Here is a 19,916-nt window from a genome sequence, read left to right on the forward strand (position 1 = left end):
GTAGGTTTTAACAGCTTAGTTAACCTCTCTTGCCAGTGGCGGGCGGGATTGTTTAACAAATCATCACTGGCGTGATGCTTTTTACTTTCACGCTGTGGAGCACAGCTCGCGTTTCCGCCCTCATTTCGTGGACAGTGTTACAGTAACTAAGTGCATTTACTGAACAGGTCTCAACGATCCACTCCATGACAATTTGGATGCAAGCTGGAACAAAAACGTGAAATTGTAAACGTCACATAATTATAATAAAATGAAAGGATTATAGGAGACCAAACCACCGATCTGTCGTAAGACCAGAAATTCAGTGTTTATATAGCTTCTTTCAGACAGCGAAGGCTGCAGAGATGATCAGACGCACCTACATTTTTCCATTAGCCATGAAAGGTCAGTGCCTTACAAATTACACCAACATCCCGAGGCAACTGCTCGATGGAAAAGGCAAATGTACTGATCTCGTTACTGATCTTTACCTATTCCACGACTTAGCACAGAACATAATTGTGACTAAGCAGCAGAGGTCAGAATAACGATTCAGTTTTAGTTTACCACTCTGCACTATTTTTCCAACATAGTTTCACTTAACACATGGTTTGGAAGTTTTATTCCCTTTATGCAAACAAATTTATAACTGTACCACCTGCTCAATGCCTTTTTCGCCTCTTCAAGTTACCGACAATATTACAACATGTACTTTAATCTACGATCAACATCACATGAAATTTTAACTTCCCGTTGGCGACGAAAGCATTAGGCCTAAATCAGTTGATCGCAGAAAGTCTGTAAAAGAGTCCACGATCATTACAGCATTACAAACAACAAAAGCTCGTGTTGAACGTGAAAGTAAAATGACCATATGCTATTGAAAGGTACGATAGCAAAAGACGGGAGAGGACTTAAGTCGTTAAGGAACAGCGGAAACTGTAATAGGAAGAGGCAGAGGATTTTAACCATATCGCACCGAGAACCGTCCACCCCAACGCGTAATTTCTGAAGTAGACCTAGTGAATTACGATGGAAGACTCGACTTGCGCCGCCCCCCGCCCATTCAGCACAGATATTTTCGATCACACCCTGACCAAAGAACTGTTAATAGACGTACACAGCAGTGGCCCTCTCTTTCACGTTCCGTACTTCATGTACGACATATGTGCATAAGTTGTATCAAAATACTCGTCTGATACTTGTCCATAACGTAATATACATTTTCTGAATTCACGTTGCAGTTTACCTATCAAATGGAAAGCACGTCGCGTTCAAATATGGTGCAAACGTAAATAATCGGCTACGCTACACATAAATCTATTACCATTAGTTTTATTTGGCATTCTCAACCAAAATACCACCGTTCAACCTAACCTAGTCCTCGGGCTACGGTACAGATCAGACTGCCACCACAGCCAAGATTTCAGGGGAGGTGGGTGGGCGGCGGCGATATCACATTCGAGCCCAGTTTCTCTTCTTATAAATTTGCCCACCCTCCATATTCAATTGCACAGACAACAGGAAGAAAACATCTACTAAACCACCGCCACAAGTACAACTTAAGAACGACGTTAGAAACCTTTCAATTACAGTACCCAGATGTAAATATAAACATAGCTGAGGAGCACCCAAGGGCTGTCATCCAAGCCAGCGCTTACAGACAAGCACTTCGTTAAATATTAGTGAGTGGTGAGGCGGACAATTCATACTATTATTATGAAGGAAGGGCGACGAAATTTAGATATCTAGTTAAAATGTAGTTAGCGAAGTAGAAGCCTTACTATATCCATACCAAACTGATACACATTATATACAAGTTACTTCAATAATAAAAAAAAAAAACACGGGATCTTTAGGGACTGACGTATAACGGCACAGGTGCCGGTTATATCCCGAAGACAAGTTTACAGTCAGTTACGAAGCAGATGAAAAGTATGCGTCATGAAAAAATAAATTTATGAAATTAACAACAAAAATCTAAGACCCTACACGCTGAAGTTATTCAGATCTCTGTCACTTTTTCAAAGGATGCTGTAGGCCTACTGAAGTTTTAAGTACGACAGGAAGCGTCACTCTAAATTTTCCCATAACATGAATGAAAATTGGTTGCCAACGTACTTAAACGGTTAGTGACACCAGACAAATATCTAAATCACCCACGTTCTCTTTGGCACAGAAATCATTCGTTCCAATTTATATTATTTCAATGGCGTGCGAAGTGAACAGCAACTCTTTCTTAAATTCCTACCCGAAATGGAATTAACAGGTGCACTACAAGGATAAATTTGAGTGCTTCAGAATATAACAGGAAACTTGTTATAGTACAGAGTTTACTCAGAGATTCACTTGTACAACGCAAACATGTTTTATTTCATTGAACTGTTACAACGCAAAAATTCTTCTACTTCGCACATTTCATGACTTTCGGGAGACATAGTTTCCTGCAAAAAAATGGAACAAAAAGCTTTGAGTTGTATGTACACTTGGGCTCTTTAATTCTTAATCAAATCGCGTCGAATATTATGATCGCAGCAGTTATCTATCTTGCCCATCAGAAAGATGTGCGATTAATTTCACCTTTTTCTATTAATATTTGAAATGTCACTTGGGAAAACCGTGATTCATCACTTCACACTGACCAAAAACAAAATCTATACCTTTGGGCACAGAGACCATACGGAACTGAAATTCCAGTTCCAACACATTCGCAAGGAAGCATAATATGACATTCTGGAATCAATTACATAGAAAAAATGGTTACTGAATTATCTTGAGCCTAAACTTCATATTTGGGCACCTTTGTTTTCCAACTATAAACGAGAAAATTATGTAATTAATATATATTATACTTTAAGGTAGTGTAAAGCCAGAAAAAAAGAGTAAAGAACACTCTAGTAAGAAGACTTGTTTCAGCTCTGTAGGAAGATGCATTCTTCGCAAAGCATGTTGCGTCTAGTATATTATTACTGGTCACAAATAACACTCACCATCAGTTCGCTGAATGTCAACAGCAGTGCCAGCACTAATTCCATATAGTTCGTCTTCCATTTTCACAGAGTATATGCCACTACGCTTATTTTAAAACTACATTCACATCACCACTTCACCGGTTTCAATGTGCCTCAGCAACTATGAACTGCTGCAGATCAAAATGACAGTTATACCAAAGATCATAAACACACAGTACAATCTCCACTTTCAAATTTGGCAGGAAGTCACAAGCACAATTTACGAAAACTTGAAATCATTAGGTCCACAAATAACGGAACTCTAAAAAATGGCTTGCTCCTGAAGTCAAAGCACATAAAAGTAATATCCTTTATTTCGTTCCGGCGAAGAAATAGCGGCCACCGACCCTAACTAAATCCAATGCACTTCAGTGCATGATCGCAGGTAAAAGAAGCGTAACTATCGGCGGGCAATTTGAAAAGAGGGTAGCTTCCACGGCCAATTACAATTGTTACATGTTATAACTTCTGACGCAAACGTAAACAGTTTAAAACTCAGACTCTCTGGAAATATGAGCCTACGTTTCAGAGCGCCATAGCATTTCTACAATATCGTTGGAATAATAGAACTTCATAACATATTATGTTGTACAGAAATAGAAATTACTTTATTGAATTTATTTTGCTGTGGATTCTTTCTTTTTAGGCCATATTAATATGACGAGTCAAGCATCCACAGTTCACCTTTTCAAATGTAAGGAACGTAACATATGTAGCAGATTTTCTTGAGCACTAAAAAATACTGATTGATCAAATATCATACTGTTGTGTATAGGTAAAAAATACTGATTATTGCAAGTATCATGCTATTGTGTATTGATGAAATAGTAAAATAAATTGTCCCACTGTAAATGGCCATAATTGCCAGGGCTGTGTTTGTTTTTTTCTTCTGTCTCAGCACGAATCAAAGATAATAGAACAAAGCTCTAAGTGCAAAGTAGTTCAATTAACACCAGAAGGGAGAAAATTTTGTTGTATGAAATTTTGAAGATAAAAGTAGGGAAAGACATGGCTGCGTGATATACATTTTTAATATCCCCATCTTATCCCCACTGTAATTACGTAATATGTCAAGAGTTTGTGGTTAGGAGGGCGTCGCTGATAACTGCGATGTCAGTTTTGCGTTAGAAACCCATCTGCAGTGATGCAAAGTGAAGATGTTTACTCGCGAAAATTTTATGATAGGGAATGGAGAGTTAAGTAGCAGTTCTGTGTGACAGTTCATAAAGCCAACCGAATATTGGGCACGATAATTCCTTACGTTAGTGCGTCATTAACTTGTATTATGCGGTTTAACGACAAAGAGTTAGTTGATGTTGGAACAGGACCAGCGGAATTAGAAGGTAGACTCAATCATCGTCGTGCGACGACCGGCAATTTTAATCAGTCAGGTGTGTATAACTTCACTGACAGATATACGTGTTATTTGCAGCAACAATACGCTCGTAGATTTCAAACTGCTACCCAATGATAATAAGTGGTAACTTGTGGTTTTTGTTACAAATAACTGTAATAAACTGTGGGCAAGCTGCGGCAATTGTATTAGTACCAATCACATTAGTATTAATCATATCAATAACAGCTACTGTTATTGGGCTTTGCATAGGCCTAGAATCATTTAGTTGTAAGGCACTTTGATTATTTTAAGTATTACATCTCCAGTGAAGAGTGGTGCTGTTTTGTTTCATTTGTTATTCTCTTGAGTCACCACTTCAGAAGTTTGCTGTGGAAATGTAGGCATAATTAATGGATCGAAATATGTTTTTAGGGAAAACTTGTCAATTGAGGATGCTGTAGCCTTGGTATTCAAATACACTTTTCAACTGTGAGGCAGAGGCTTTTCTGAGGTCATTTTTTTGTGATCCAAGGAAAGATTTTGATTATATAGAGCATACACACTTCTTGAAGAAAAAAAAAATTACTTATGTGATGTTAGACAACAGCCTCAAGCTATTAAAATCATATCTACTGAACAATAATCAAGTTATCTGTGTTGACAAAGAAATGTCCAACATTGAACAAGTTAAGGTAACTTTTCCATGGGAACCTGTACTGGGCATCCTCTTGTTGCTAACAATAATTAATTAGCTACAATCATTTATTAAATCCAATACAGTACTGTATGTAAACAATTCACATTAGCAATGATACCAGTAGCATTAAAGCTTTTGTTGCAGACATTGGCTGAACCATTCTATTGGTTTAAAGCAAATGTGTTTTTGCTGAATGGAAGATGAACTCGTCACGTAGTTTTCAGCCTAAAGCATTAGCTTCCGCTAGTTGATCAAATTAATGTTAAGTTTTTGGGGGACAGTGTGCAAACTGCAGAATTCATGCAAACCCGTATCGCCAAACAGCAGTGCAGTGCACATAATATTCAGTTCACATAGGTCAGATTTTTTCCCCATATGTTAATGATTGGCTGAGCCCACAGTACATGTATTCTACTTCATGGGTATCAGACGTACATAGTAATTATAGTGAGGTGGCAGAAGGCAATATGGGAAGGAGTAGATTTATGTAAATAAAATCACAGTGCTAGGAAGCCACCATCAAACCCACTCCCTCCGATAAAGTGGAATGACAGTTGCTTACCAGGCTGAAAGAGAGAGATGAAGCAATATAGTGCAAAACTGGGACTAAAAAATGTGTGTCTGTATGTCATTAGAGCAAGATTCTGAACTGAGTGAGAATATCAAAAGGAAATATGGACACAAATAGATGAAGGTTATTCAAGAAATGTTTATTTCAGACTTGGCAGGAGAATTTTTGTCTGGTGCACTCACATGTGGACAACACCATGTCGTGCCTGACATGAGGGAGAACACTTTATTGTTGGAGTTTAATGGAATAATGCAGAATTGTTATATTTGTTGATTAGTTTGCTGGATTTCTGTCTCCCTCACCAGCATACAAACACAGGACAGCTCAGGTGCAAGTGAACACCTCCTGACATACACAAAGACATCGAGGACCAGTTATAACAGTGGTGGGCCATCTTGGCTCAGGAGAGTATACAGTGGCTTTGACACTGTTTCCAACCAAATCAGTGCATGAACCCAAGCCAGATGATGTGGAACACTATACTGATAAGTGGGCTCCTACTGCCAAGTTTTGTAATCAATGAAATAATGACGCGTGCTTTCTCTAACTGTGGAGTTTCATTTCAGGTCTTCAACACTTCTCAGTGCTTCACTTTATTGCCATGCAGTGTATGTAGGCACCACTGTAGACTAGGGTGGAATGTAATGTGTTCGAAAATACTGTGTGCACTGGCAAATGTGTTCACATGTCCTTTGTAAACAGAGCTATTCATAATTTCTGGTCAGTGGAGATCACAACAATGTTATGTGTGAAAATAGTCCAGACCACAAATGCAGGCAGATGTTATGGAGACATCAAGCTAACACGGTGACAAAACTGAGTAAGATGGCAGTCAATCCACATCACGGTTGCGCAATTAGTCCAGTATCATGTTTTTGAGACATTAAGACACAGAAGCCCTTTTTTAAATTCTTTGTTAGCTCCTTGCACATTGAGGGATTCATCCATTGACCCCAATTTTCTCTACAATATTCTGACCCAACTACAGGCACTATACCAGCTTCACTTGTGCTATCCAATAATCCTATAAAACCTGTAAGAGTTTATGACGTCGTATCTCATCTGCTTGGTATCTCGGGGCTTTTGTAATTTTGAGACAATGCCACATGATGTCAAGACTGTAAACCCTAGCAGTCATTTGGTGTCATACCTCTGCTTAAACTTACGAAACTGACTAGTTCCCATTAACTATGTCTCTGGGGGTTACATTATTTCCAGATTACATATTGTAATATTCCTGACTTAGAATTAATAACTATAAGTCCTACAGGTTAGCTGCCCTTAAATACTGGTATGCATGTTGCTCAAATCATCCTTAATTGTCCTAAAATGTTCACTCCATTCTGTCCTAAAAGAGAGAGAGAGAGAGAGAGAGAGAGAGAGAGAGAGAGAGGGGGGGGGGGGGGGGGAGAAGAAGAAGAAGAAGACCACCATTACAGCTACTCAGCGTATCCTTAAAACATTATTTGGGGAACACAAGGTTTCCATCACCACTTGGTGTACATGGCACACTACATTATGCAACTCAGTGCACACGGTGGAGTGTCCACATAAATTGCACTGGCTCCACATTACAGGTGTTACCAATCCAGCCCTGGGACCTTTACTGAATACTGCAATAGTATGTATCCTTATGAATGGTGGGCTCCATGTGGTTCCCAAGTTGTGCAGTGACCGTAAACCATAAAATTACCAAATATGCAGCAACCAGCCGCAAAATCATGTTTTATTTATTCACTTTTCCAAATCAGATTTCAACTGATTAACAGCCATCATCGGTGCTTTCAAGAAATATGTGTCCTGAGAAGTAATACTGTCTGAAGCAGAGGTCAAACATGGCCCAAAATTGGACTGTGGAAGCATAGTTTACTCCTGCTTGACCATCTATTCTTCGGCCCCTCGACTATGTCCAACACCATGGATTGCGTGTAGCGTCTGGAGCTTTTTACACCAGCCCTGGGGAAAGCCTTTTACTGAGACTGCTGAACCTCTGCTGTCCAATCGGCGAGCTGTCCTTCTGAGTCGTTATGCTAGCTATCTGTCTTCCATGCCTGCTAATCTGGCCCATGACCTCTTTTTTTTCGACACCTCCTTGGATTTAGGGTATACCGGCCGCCCTTCCTCTCTACTACCACCGGGAGTCCGCATTCGTCAACTACTACTTTCTTTTTCCTTCCACTTTCCTAAAACTTTCTCGACAACTGGGGGTACAGCACCGCCTTGGCTCTGCCCCTGGACCTGCCTGCTCCGTGACCTTTGTCGGCTTCCCAAGGATGGTACCCCTGCTCTCATTTATCGTCGGGCATTTGCTGCTCTGTGCACACAAATGGAGGATGCCACATTTATTTACACTGACTGCTCAAAAATATCATTTGGTGTTGGGAGTACCTACATTGTTGGCAACACCCCTAATAGATTTCGGCTTCCTAACCAGTGTTCGGTTTTTACTGCGGAGCTTTATGCTGTTCTCCAGGCTGTCCAATACATCCGTTGCCATCAGCGGATACAGTATATTATATGCTCAGATTTGCTCAGCTCTCTCCTCAGTCTCCAAGCTCTTTACCCTGTCCACCCTCTGGTCCACCGGATTCAGGACTGCCTCCACTTACTCCACTTGGTGGGGGGGGGGGGGTGTCTCTGTGGCATTCTTCTGGATCCCAGAACACATTGGTATCCATGGAAACGAGGTGGCCAATATAGCGGCCAAGGCTGCAGTCTCTCTTCCTCAGCCTGCTGTTCGCATGGTTCCCTTCGCTGATCTACAGAGTGTTTTATATTGCCGCATTGTTCTTTTCTGGCACGCACATTGGTCTACACTTCCCCATAATAAATTGCAGGACGTGAAAGCTCTTTCCTGTGCTTGGACCTCTTCCTGCCAAACTGGTCGTCGGGAGAAGGTAATTTTAACAAGACTCCGGATAGGGCACTGTCTTTTTAGCCATCGACATCTTTTAAGTGGCGATCCTCCCCGCTTTGTTCCCATTGCTCTCAACTATGGACGGTGCGTCACCTTTTACTTCAGTGCCCCTATTTTACTCCGCTATGCGCCTGATATATCTTCCATTTAAGCAGATGACATGCTCTCAGCCAATCGCGTCCTCGAGTTTATCAGTGTCAGATGACGTCGGTCATTTGAAGCTCTTTTTTGGGGCAAACAACCCCTCCTCCTGTAGTGGTTTTCTAAGCTTTCCTTCTGTTTTTTAATTTCCCCACTTTTTGAGTTCCGCTCCCATTGCTGCTGATTTCATCCATAGAGTATGTCTGGGATATAATTAGTGGGCAACCACTGTTTGCAAACACTCAAGCACAGGAAATTTTCCGTAAACATAACTACACCCTCTCTTTTTTCCACGCCCCAATGTTTAGGGTCTCTCATTGCAGCAAGTGAGGACATTGAATGTATAGAATTCATAGGTGAAGATGAGCTCTGCATTGATCTGTGCACTCTCACATACCTAATCTGTGGGTTAAATGTTGTTTTTCTTACGTTTGTCTTTCCAGATGCAATTTTCATAGTTTGTACTTGATACTGAAAAAAATAAGTGGTTACATTGACAAAAACACAGCATGATATTAATTGTTGGGGTTCTAAGGACCTAATCTGTACAGTGCTTGACAGTAAAAAACATTTAAACCATGACAGGCCCACTATGTGGTGTTTTTGGAATTTGACCAGAGTACAAGAGCTGAACTTTAAAAATACAAAGAGAAATGCAGGGCTGTTTAGGTCCTATGCATGTTCAGTAAGTTTCTGTAAAACTACAGAAAGTACATGTAAATAGAAATGGGTATGGTAAAGTTCATACCGAAGCAAAGAGAGTATAAATGCTGCAACCTCAGCCATCCCTATATTTTCATATAACTGGACTAGAATATACAATAGTGTGATGGGAAACAGACTATTTTACATGACCTGTTAGCCTTGCATTTTGCTATAGAACATGCTTTTCAGCACCAGTGACTCTTATAAGATTAGGGAAACAAATTAAGAATATAGTAATGAGCTGAATGAATTATAGGAAGATGATCATGATATTGAGCAATAAGGAAGAGGGGCAGAAGATCACAGTGCATATCATGGTCAAATGTTTGTGGACCACAATAAAATGACAAATTTATTGGTTGTGTTCATGTGAAGCTTGAGGAGATCATCATGGAAAGAGCTGAAGATACACATTGTTATTAGTGGAAGCAGATAAAACTTCCCCAAGAAGAAAGAGATACTGAAGAGAGAGATTTTTTGCTTGATTACTTAAGCGACCTACTCTTTCTAACCCCTATTATCGACATTTAGCTAAGAGTCATTACTATTAACAGGAGTCTGCAGGGACAGATACATTTTTTTTGGGGGGGGGGGGGAGTTGGGGGAGGGGGGTACAAGGATAAGGATTACATGTGCAGTGAGTTTCCTCCTCTATATCCAACCATTCCTCACCGTTCATCACTGATGCAATATCTTGATGGATATGCATCAGGGTCAGTCCATTTAAATGATCCTCTATCATCCAGCTGTAAGGATATACCTTCCGATGGTGTAAAGTTGAGAAAGATCTCTCTGCTGTGCTGGTTGTTACCAGACTTGTATGCAACAACTGACACAAGATTGTAATATTTGACAGTGCTTTTTTGTGGGCTTCTACTGGAGACTTTATTGTGTTTTCATCCCCCTTTTTTTTTAAAAAAAAAAAAAAAAAAAAAAAATTGTAGCTCTCCCTTCAAAGCTACAAAACACTTTGCAAACATGTTCTGTATCTTTATGACTAAAGTTTGTGATGGCAGTTTTGGTACATGGCAGATTTTTGTAGCTGAGTTCTGGGGAGCCTTAATAAATGCTCAAGGAAAATCTATAAACACTGACAGACAGTAATACTCTGCTATTGGCTGTCTGAATATTGGGTCTGTTGGTCTGTTCAAAGCATAGTTGTATATTAATGATATGAATATAATAGAGGGAAACATTCCACGTGGGAAAAATATGTCTAAAAAGAAAGATGATGAAACTTACCAAACAAAAGCGCTGGCAGGTCGATAGACACACAAACAAACACAAACATACACACAAAATTCTAGCTTTCGCAACCAATGGTTGCCTCGTCAGGAAAGAGGGAAGGAGAAGGAAAGACAAAAGGATATGGGTTTTAAGGGAGAGGGTAAGGAGTCATTCCAATCCCGGGAGCGGAAAGACTTACCTTTTTTCCCCCTAAGGTAAGTCTTTCCGCTCCCGGGATTGGAATGACTCCTTACCCTCTCCCTTAAAACCCATATCCTTTTGTCTTTCCTTCTCCTTCCCTCTTTCCTGACGAGGCAACCATTGGTTGCGAAAGCTAGAATTTTGTGTGTATGTTTGTGTTTGTTTGTGTGTCTATCGACCTGCCAGCGCTTTTGTTTGGTAAGTTTCATCATCTTTCTTTTTAGACATAGTTGTATATTCCTACATAAACAGAGTGGAATCTGTAAACATTTACAAAAATTATCCATCGATTGGTGGTGATATCTATTTATATATTGAACTAGGCTTTACCCACAGCTTTGTTCGCTTATTGTTAGTATTGTTATGATGAGTAAGCAGCACAGCTCGCAATGTGTGCTGTCCCGTCCATTGCCCCATCATACAAAGTCAGATATAATAAGTTTAATGTCTTTCTATGACTATGGTTTCACAACTCTGATGTGAGTGCATAGATTTTAATACATATTTTTTTATTTATTTAAGGCTAGTTTAATCAGAATTGCCACGACACATGGTTGATGAAAGTTTGTTCAGCCATTCAAAGGTAATCTGCTATATAACTAAGAGTTCACTGGCAGCAAAATGCAGCCTAATCAGTATGTGATACATAATTTGATGGCATACTAAAATTTAGATCTCAAAAAATCAACAACAAAAAAAAATTGCGAAAACGTATGTTTATCTTTTATTGTTCATCCATAGTCACCATTCTTTTGATGTCTTTCGGATTTGCTGCACTGGATGCAATCAAAAGACAATGGTGGTGATTAAGAGTGAACTGTAAAAGATAAATATATGCTCTCAATGACTTTTGTGTAGATCTTTTTGAGATCTACAGCAATGCACTTTCCAATTTGACATAGATGTCATTGCGTGTGCGAAATTTTGTAAAAGAGTGTATTGCCAATGAACTTTTAGCAACCTTGAGTCACTGTTATCGACTTTTATCAAGTCTCCCTACTTTCACATTTGTAATATTGGTCCTTATGGATTAACCACGTTGCTTTTCAAGAAGAAGTAAAGTGTTGTATTGTGACTGAAATACAGTAGTTCCTGATAAAAATGCCAGACAGGACACAAGGCACATAGAACAAAAAATGTTCTGACTGTAAGAACCTGATGATGATGGATAATTGAAACATGTCACTTCAAATAAAGCTATTTATAGTAATAGTTCATGACAGTAAAATTTCTTAGCAACTAGGAAAATAATCCAGACGAGATCAAATATTTACCAAAAATATCTGAATGTGTGAGCCTGAACACAGCCCAGTTAAAAAATTTTTCATGAACTAAAAGATTTACTTTTACTTGCATAGCAAGCGAAACTTACACGATAGTTCATTTATCTGCTATGCAATCATGAAATTATAGTGACATATTTTATTGTACTTCTATCTTATCACAAAAAAGGAACAAGAAACAATGAACTGGGGAGGAGGCATGTGGCCCCATCCTGCTCCCTCCTGTACTAACTCTTAGCAGTAAGAGATGGTCAACCACTGTCAAATGAAGGAAGTGTTCAGGAATATGTTGGCCTTTAAACAATGTGTTGAAAATTATAGCTCAGCTGAACAGCTTCATACTCTTTCCTGACCAGTCCAATGCACTGAATAAATTGTTTGTAATTATGTACATGCTGTTCATGGGACCAATGTGAAAAAAGTTTGAGATTCAGCGAAGATCTTGAAAACTTACTCAGACGATTGAGGAACAGACCTTTAACAAACAAAAGAAGTCACCAGGATTGACATCACATAACTGCAACACTTCCACTGCTGGTGAAATCAAATGAATAAGCAATACTCTTCATCAATGGAGTGTTATTTTGATTTGGCTCCTCTCGTGTTGTACCATGGTACTGTGGCACAGGGATATAAACATGTATTAAGACTGCTCGCATGTACCCAGGAAAAAACAAACAAAATCAATTGGATAACTTTTTGGAGGGTAATGATTGAAATTTTGACTTGTCCAGGTAAATATATTTGTTTAAGGTTTAAGAATTAAGAATGTCTGTATCCCAGCTGTTACTGAGACGGGCTCTCTCTCTCTCTCTCTCTCTCTCTCTCTCTCTCTCTCTCTCTCTCTCTCTCTCTCTCTCTCTTGTTGCAAAGTCAACCCTTGTTCACACTCTATATACTTGGTCTTCAGTTACAGTTGCTCTCTGTTCTGAGGAGTGGAAAGAAGTTTATGAAGGGCATGAAAGAATTAGACAACAAATAGCTGAAACATTGTAGGACAGAAGAATCAGTGAAGTATTTGACTTACATATTTTGAATGGGAAGCAGAATCTACTATTTTCATGTATTAATATTTTCACAGTGTCACTGTGGCACAAAGTATATTGCCAGACAGTTTACTTTTAATGCTTCCATATTTTTTCATATACTTTTCCATAGGTTTATTTTACTAATATTCTGAAACTTCAAGAAATATCTTCAGTTCTCACAACTGGGTCATATATATTGTGCATGTGATTAGTTTTTATGGAGGTACAAGGTATCATATTCAAGACAAGTAATTGCATCTTCTTACTCATAAGACACTCCACCTCTGTAGCATAGGGGTAGTGTTACCGCCTACCATGCCAGGGGCCCGGGTTCACTTCCCGGCAGGGGACTGGGTGTTGGGTGTCCATCATTGACTCGCAAGTCACCGATGTGGCGTCACCTAAAAAGGACTTGCAATACGGCGGCCGAACTCCCCCGAATGGGGCCTCTCGGCCAACAAAGCCAGATCATTTCCACTCACAGGACAACATATTCAGCCACATGTAGCCCATCACAGTCCTGTTTGTTCATGATTCAGAGGCATATTGTTAAAAGAAATTTTCCAGTTGCAGAGAATGATGTATTCAGTCCACAGTCATAAAAAATATTGTTGCCAGTTGTGTTCCAATTCACAGATATAGTAATATTATACCACAACTCTTGCATTTGAGTCAACTTAAAAAAAAATCTCTATTTTATTCAAAAGTATGCTGAAAATTTGTCAATATTTGCACTTCCCTTCTATTCCATTTTGGTTATTTACGTTACTGTGCTGTTTTATTCTGGTTCATGTATTCACATGTCTCTTTATTGTGAAATTACTATGTGTGTAATTATTTACAGTTTTTTTAAAATAATTATTTTCATGTTGTAGGTTTCAAAGAACGATGGTTCAAGCTAAAATCTAACCTACTGTTTTACTTTCGGATTAATGAACTTGGAAAAATTGATTATAAAGAGGTAACTTCATCTATCATACTGAAATTATTTTTAAACTACCAAATTGCTTGTGAAACAACTATAATCAGCTGAAAATTATTATATGTTTATGTAAACTGGCAGAATGCTGTGCGGTTGTTTTCTAATTTATGAATTACTGGTTAAATTAATTATAAATTGAAGCAACAGGGGAAAGGTAAACAGGGAGGGTAGCAAATAAGATACCCTCCCTGTTTACCTTTCACCTGTTGCTTCATAACCTGGGTTGTGAGTAACTGAATCCACTTTTCCTTCTCCCCCCCCCCCCTCCCCCCCCTTCCCTGACGAAGGAACAAAGTTCCGAAAGCTAGGATAAAAATTTTGTGTTCTGTTTTGTGTATCTATTTGCTATACTGAGCTGAGGTAAGTACTGGCCAGCCCCTCTATCTCACTATATGGAAAATGTGCAACTAAAGAAAGGGGAACTAAAGCAGTTATGTAATGTTAATGATTTTTGAAAGTGTGTTGGGAACAGCAGTGGTCTATATCTTATTTCAATGAAAATGATCAGTTGTAATCACAAATGAAGTTTTATTTCTGGAGACCGGTTTCAGTCTTAGTAGACAATTTCCAGACCAGTATATGACTATGAAATATTGTATAAAATTTCTGTGAGAGAGATCAGGAATTACACAGTGATTCACTTGATGCAGCAACCAATACACAGTAAAATTACAAAAGTAGAATACAAAATTTATCGCCATTGGTGACTCATTTATACAATGAATTAGCATTCACATGGTATTGATCAGTTGATGACTAGTGTCTCCCAGCATATGCAGCACCCTGCTCACCATATATGAATGTTACCTGTGGATATAAATTTTGTATTCTACTTTAGTAACCTTATTGTGTACTTTCGCTGAATCATTGTGTAATTCCTGACCTCTATCATAGGAATTTTATGTAAAACTTAAGTTTCATGCACGGGTCTAAAGATGGTCCACTAAGACTGTCACCAGAAATAAAACATCATTTGTGGTCATGAATGAGTATTGCCATTACAATTATGCAACACTTTTCACATCCATTCTGTCATCTAGAAATTTCATGGTTTAATCTGTTACTAAATTTTGTGGTAAGCTAGATATTAAGTTTTATCAAATGGTGTAATTTTCGTACACTACATTAACTATTTCCTTTCCTTGCATATACTATGAATTTTTCTGTAATACGAGAAAGCTACAATTTATTTACAAAATGCACACATATTGCTGCTCCATCTTTCTTCTCTCTTTTCCACCTCCTGTAAGGCATGTCAAGCAATAGATTCATATCATTAGATGTAGCAGTGTGTGTTGATTACATAACCTAGTGAATCCAAAGAAATAAATAATTTCATATAAGAATATTGTAAAGTTTCTTATTGACTGGTGATGATGTAGAACCTGCCTAACACCAATGTAATACTAAAGGAATAATGTAAATACCTTTGTCTAAAAAAAATTGCCTATTTCAAATATGAGAACTTCAAAAAGTTTTCTCAAGTGCACTATTTTGTACACACTTGACACCAGTGTGTTTACAGATGTAGTGTTCCAGTAGTTGCAGTAGACTTAAAGGCATTAGTCTGGATCATATAACTTAGCAGTGCCTGTTGTGGTGTCACCGTGGTAGCCTTTAAATCGGCCGCGGTCCGTTAGTATACGTCGGACCCACGTGTTGCCACTATCAGTGATTGCAGACCGAGCGCTGCCACACGGCAGGTCTAGAGAGACTTACTAGCACTCGCCCCAGTTGTACGGACGACGTAGCTAGCGATGCACACTGTCGAAGCCTCGCTCATTTGCAGAGCAGATAGTTAGAATAGCCTTCAGCTAAGTCAATGGCTACGACCTAGCGGGGCGCCATTACCAGTTACTATTGATACTATGAATAATGTACCGTCAAGAGCGACGTTCACCATTTATGGATTAAAGATAAGTATTCCTCCAGCTACGTCCGTTTTTTCTAAATTCTAATTTCCTTGTCCTGTTCCAGACCTCACGCCAGCCTGCGTGAGCTAAAACGCGTGCCTTTCGGCTTCCTCTAGTAAAACGGTGTTGGCTCTCCTGCCAACCCACAACACCTGTCATGTTTGTAATTAATTATGTGACACTGGAATTATCCCGGTGGTTTAATATATGTGGTATTCAATGACGTATTATATCAAAGAAATTTAGTATCAACACATAGTTTTCCACAGTCTCATCTCATTAGAACCCTTCTGGATGTCGTGTCACAGCCTAATAAAAAATATGTACAATATCAAAATATCTTCCTTTTTGGTTATGTTGCAGCAGCCTTCTTCAGGCTGTAGACAGGTTTTGCTGGAGATGCTTACCTTTATACAGGGTATTCAGAAATTCCCATTACAAACTTCTAGGCCTTGTATGAGGTGGTATTCAAAAAGAAGAACCAGAATAATTTTTTAAAAGCTATACATTTTCAAATTATTTACAAAATAACCTTATCCCATTCAAAATACTCTCCATGGTGCTCCCACTGTTCGAAACAGTTTTTGTAGCCATCTTTAGAAATGGCTGACAGCTCCACCAGCATGAAAAACAAGAATGGAGGCAGGTCAGGCATATAAGGTGCATGGGACAGTGGAACCATGCCATTTTTAGCCAAGAATAATCTCTGAGAGATGGCTGCATGTGCAGGAGTGTTGTCGTGGTGGAAGAACCAGTCTCCTGTTTGCCACAGATTGGGTCTTTTTTGATTAACACTGTTGCACAATCTTCTAAAAACTTTCAAATAAAAGGTTTGATTGACGGTCTGACCTGGGGAACAGACGCTGAATGTACTATGCCCTTGGCATCAATCAACATGTTTCCATTTTGAAATCAAACAAACTACTCGTACACTTGAGTGTACTAAGTAAGCTGTTTTCAACATTAAAACAGTTTCAGCAGCATTTTTACCAAGTAGAAAACAAAATTTCACAGCTGTACATTGTTCACTTAAATTTTCCATCATAAATAAGGGAACAAGAACAAAACAGCAGTAGCTAAAAACAGTCACTGCAGATGAACAAAACAAGCCATGTCGACAACACAGGTGACACCGAACTGGCAACGAGTTGCGCTATACATGCCTAGCAGCAGGAATGCGTACTACACAAGCATGACCCAATACGTCACTCGTTTTACAGTTACAATTATTAATAGCCAAAGAAATTGTTTGTGTACTCGTTGACAGGTTCTCTTCAATGTGGTGCATTGTGACCTCTTCTATTTAGGATATGTGGCGTCTCCTTGGAGCCCCACAGTCACGCTTACTGATAACGGAGGTACCCTTTCTCGAAGCCATTGCATAATTGTGGTGGAAAGAGTATCCAGAGGAGTCAGGCATTGTGGGGAACAATATGTATGAAGACGACAAGCAGCTTTTCCTTTGCCATGAGCTTCACCATTCATAGTTATGATGTCAGTGTATTATGCAAACATGTACTCGACAGTGTTGTTCTAACACTCAGACGCATGAGTGAGGCTTGAACTAGGTCAGATACGTCTAATGACATTAGCTTATCTGATGTAACCATCCCCTACTATGACTGCCCTGTCACATACATACCTAACAAACATGTTTTCAAGTGACACTGGAACAGAAATGGTACATTTCTGGACATGGGTTCGTATTCAATATATTGTATACTTACTCTGCTTTACAAGTCCTAGTGGTTTGTAAAGGGAAGGGAATTTCCGGACACCCTGTGTGTTGCATCTGTAATGGTATTGTAAGACCACCAACTTCAATGTTCTACATTTTTATTGGTTCTACAATATAACAAGTTTGCCATAGAATGGAGGGAGGGAATATACAGGAGAACATTCCTGGAATTCATGGTGTGCTGATAATTGATAACCTATAGTGAATCTATGAACATCAAGATCTCAGATGGAAACCCAGTTCTAAGCAAAGAAGGGAAAGCAGAAAGGTGGAAGGAGTATATAGAGGGTCTATACAAGGGCGATGTACTTGAGGACAATATTATGGAAATGGAAGAGGATGTAGATGAAGATGAATTGGGAGATACGATACTGCGTAAAGAGTTTGACAGAGCCTGAAAGACCTAAGTCGAAACAAGGCCCCTGGAGTAGACAACATTCCATTGGAACTACTGACGGCCTCAGGAGAGCCAGTCCTGACAACTCTACCATCTGGTGAGCAAGATGTATGAGACAGGCAAAATACCCTCAGACTTCAAGAAGAATATAATAATTCCAATCCCAAAGAAAGCAGGTGTTGACAGATCTGAAAATTACCGAACAATCAGTTTAGTAAGCCACAGCTGCAAAATACTAACACAAATTCTTTACAGACGAATGGAAAAACTAGTAGAAGCCGACCTCGGGGAAGATCAGTTTGGATTCCGTAGAAATACTGGAACACGTGAGGCAATACTGACCTTATGACTTATCTTAGAAGAAAGATAAAGGAAAGGCAAACCTACGTTTCTAGCATTTGTAGACTTAGAGAAAGCTTTTGACAATGTTGACTGGAATAGTCTCTTTCAAATTCTAAAGGTGGCAGGGGTAAAATACAGGGAGCGAAAGGCTATTTACAATTTGTACAGAAACCAGATGGCAGTTATAAGAGTCGAGGGGTATGAAAGGGAAGCAGTGGTTGGGAAGGGAGTGAGACAGGGTTGTAGCCTATCCCCGATGTTCAATCTGTATATTGAGTAAGCAGTAAAGGAAACAAAAGAAAAATTCGGAGTAGGTATTAAAATCCACGGAGAAGTAATAAAAACTTTGAGGTTCGCTGATGATATTGTAATTCTGTCAGAGACAACAAAGGACTTGCAAGAGCAGTTGACTGGAATGGATAGCGTCTTGAAAGGAGGATATCAGATGAACATCAACAAAAGCAAAACGAGGATAATGGAATGTAGTCGAATTAAGTCGAGTGATGCTGAGGGAATTAGGTTAGGAAATGAGACACTTAAAGTACTAAAGGAGTTTTGCTATTTGGGGAGCAAAATAACTGATGATGGTCGAAGTAGAGAGGATATAAAATGTAGACTGGCAATGGCAAGGAAAGTGCTTCTGAAGAAGAGAAATTTGTTAACATCGAGTATAGATTTAAGTGTCAGGAAGTCATTTCTGAAAGTATTTGTATGGAGTGTAGCCATGTATGGGAGTGAAACATGGACGATAAATAGTTTGGACAAGAAGAGAATAGAAGCTTTCGAAATGTGGTGCTACAGAAGAATGCTGAAGATTTGGTGGGTAGATCACATAACTAATGAGAAAGTATTGAATAGGATTGGGTAGAAGAGAAGTTTGTGGCACAACTTGACCAGAAGAAGGGATCGGTTGGTAGGACATGTTCTGAGGCATCAAGGGATCACCAATTTAGTATTGGAGGGCAGTGTGGAGGGTAAAAATTGTAGAGGGAGACCAAGAGATGAATACACTAAGCAGATTCAGAAGGATGCAGGTTGCAGTAGGTACTGGGAGATGAAGAAGCTGGCACAGAATAGAGTAGCATGGAGAGCTGCATCAAACCAGTCTCAGGACTGAAGACCACAACAACAACAACATTGTGAATCTGTGACAAACTTCCAAGATCATGTTATCCTGCTGTTTGTTACAGAAATATGACCTCTACAGTTTCTTTAATCACACAGATATTTGACAACACTGTTATACAGTGACAACATGTGTCCCCCTTTTAATGGGATTGGTAGAATCTAGCATGTCAGGAGTCTGTTGCCATTCCCACTGTTATTGCGTTTTTAGGCTGTGACAGGATTTTATTTGCCTTTATTACCTTATGACGATCCATTCACAATTACACACAGGGTTCCTGATTCTTTGCAGGCTGCCCACAACTGCAGTAGTGTTCTGCTGT

At 39.2% G+C, this 19,916-nt stretch overlaps 2 protein-coding genes across 5 annotated transcripts in view; one reads left to right on the top strand and one right to left on the bottom strand.

Moving 5' to 3' along the window:
• The window catches only part of LOC124612304 (kinesin-like protein Klp10A), a 343,355-nt gene extending 340,041 nt beyond the window's left edge, over positions 1 to 3,314 (bottom strand). For 2 of the 4 annotated variants that reach the window (XM_047140418.1, XM_047140417.1), the window contains exon 1: positions 2,970 to 3,312. In XM_047140418.1, coding sequence (XP_046996374.1) covers positions 2,970 to 3,030 — 61 coding nt within the window. In that variant the 5' untranslated portion in view covers positions 3,031 to 3,312. Of the gene's footprint in view, positions 1 to 2,969 lie in introns of all 4 variants that reach the window. The other 2 variants (XM_047140416.1, XM_047140420.1) reach the window with 2 other exon arrangements.
• A 605-nt stretch (positions 3,315 to 3,919) lies between these two features.
• LOC124612661 (pleckstrin homology domain-containing family J member 1-like) overlaps positions 3,920 to 19,916 on the top strand; it is a 47,201-nt gene continuing 31,204 nt past the window's right edge. The window contains exons 1-2 of the mRNA XM_047140982.1: positions 3,920 to 4,381; positions 13,972 to 14,057. Of these exons, the coding sequence (XP_046996938.1) occupies positions 4,276 to 4,381; positions 13,972 to 14,057 (192 nt within the window). The 5' untranslated portion in view covers positions 3,920 to 4,275. The remainder of the gene's footprint in view (positions 4,382 to 13,971; positions 14,058 to 19,916) is intronic.

This window comes from Schistocerca americana, chromosome 4 (assembly GCF_021461395.2).
Source record: "Schistocerca americana isolate TAMUIC-IGC-003095 chromosome 4, iqSchAmer2.1, whole genome shotgun sequence".
NCBI classification, from domain to species: domain Eukaryota; kingdom Metazoa; phylum Arthropoda; class Insecta; order Orthoptera; family Acrididae; genus Schistocerca; species Schistocerca americana.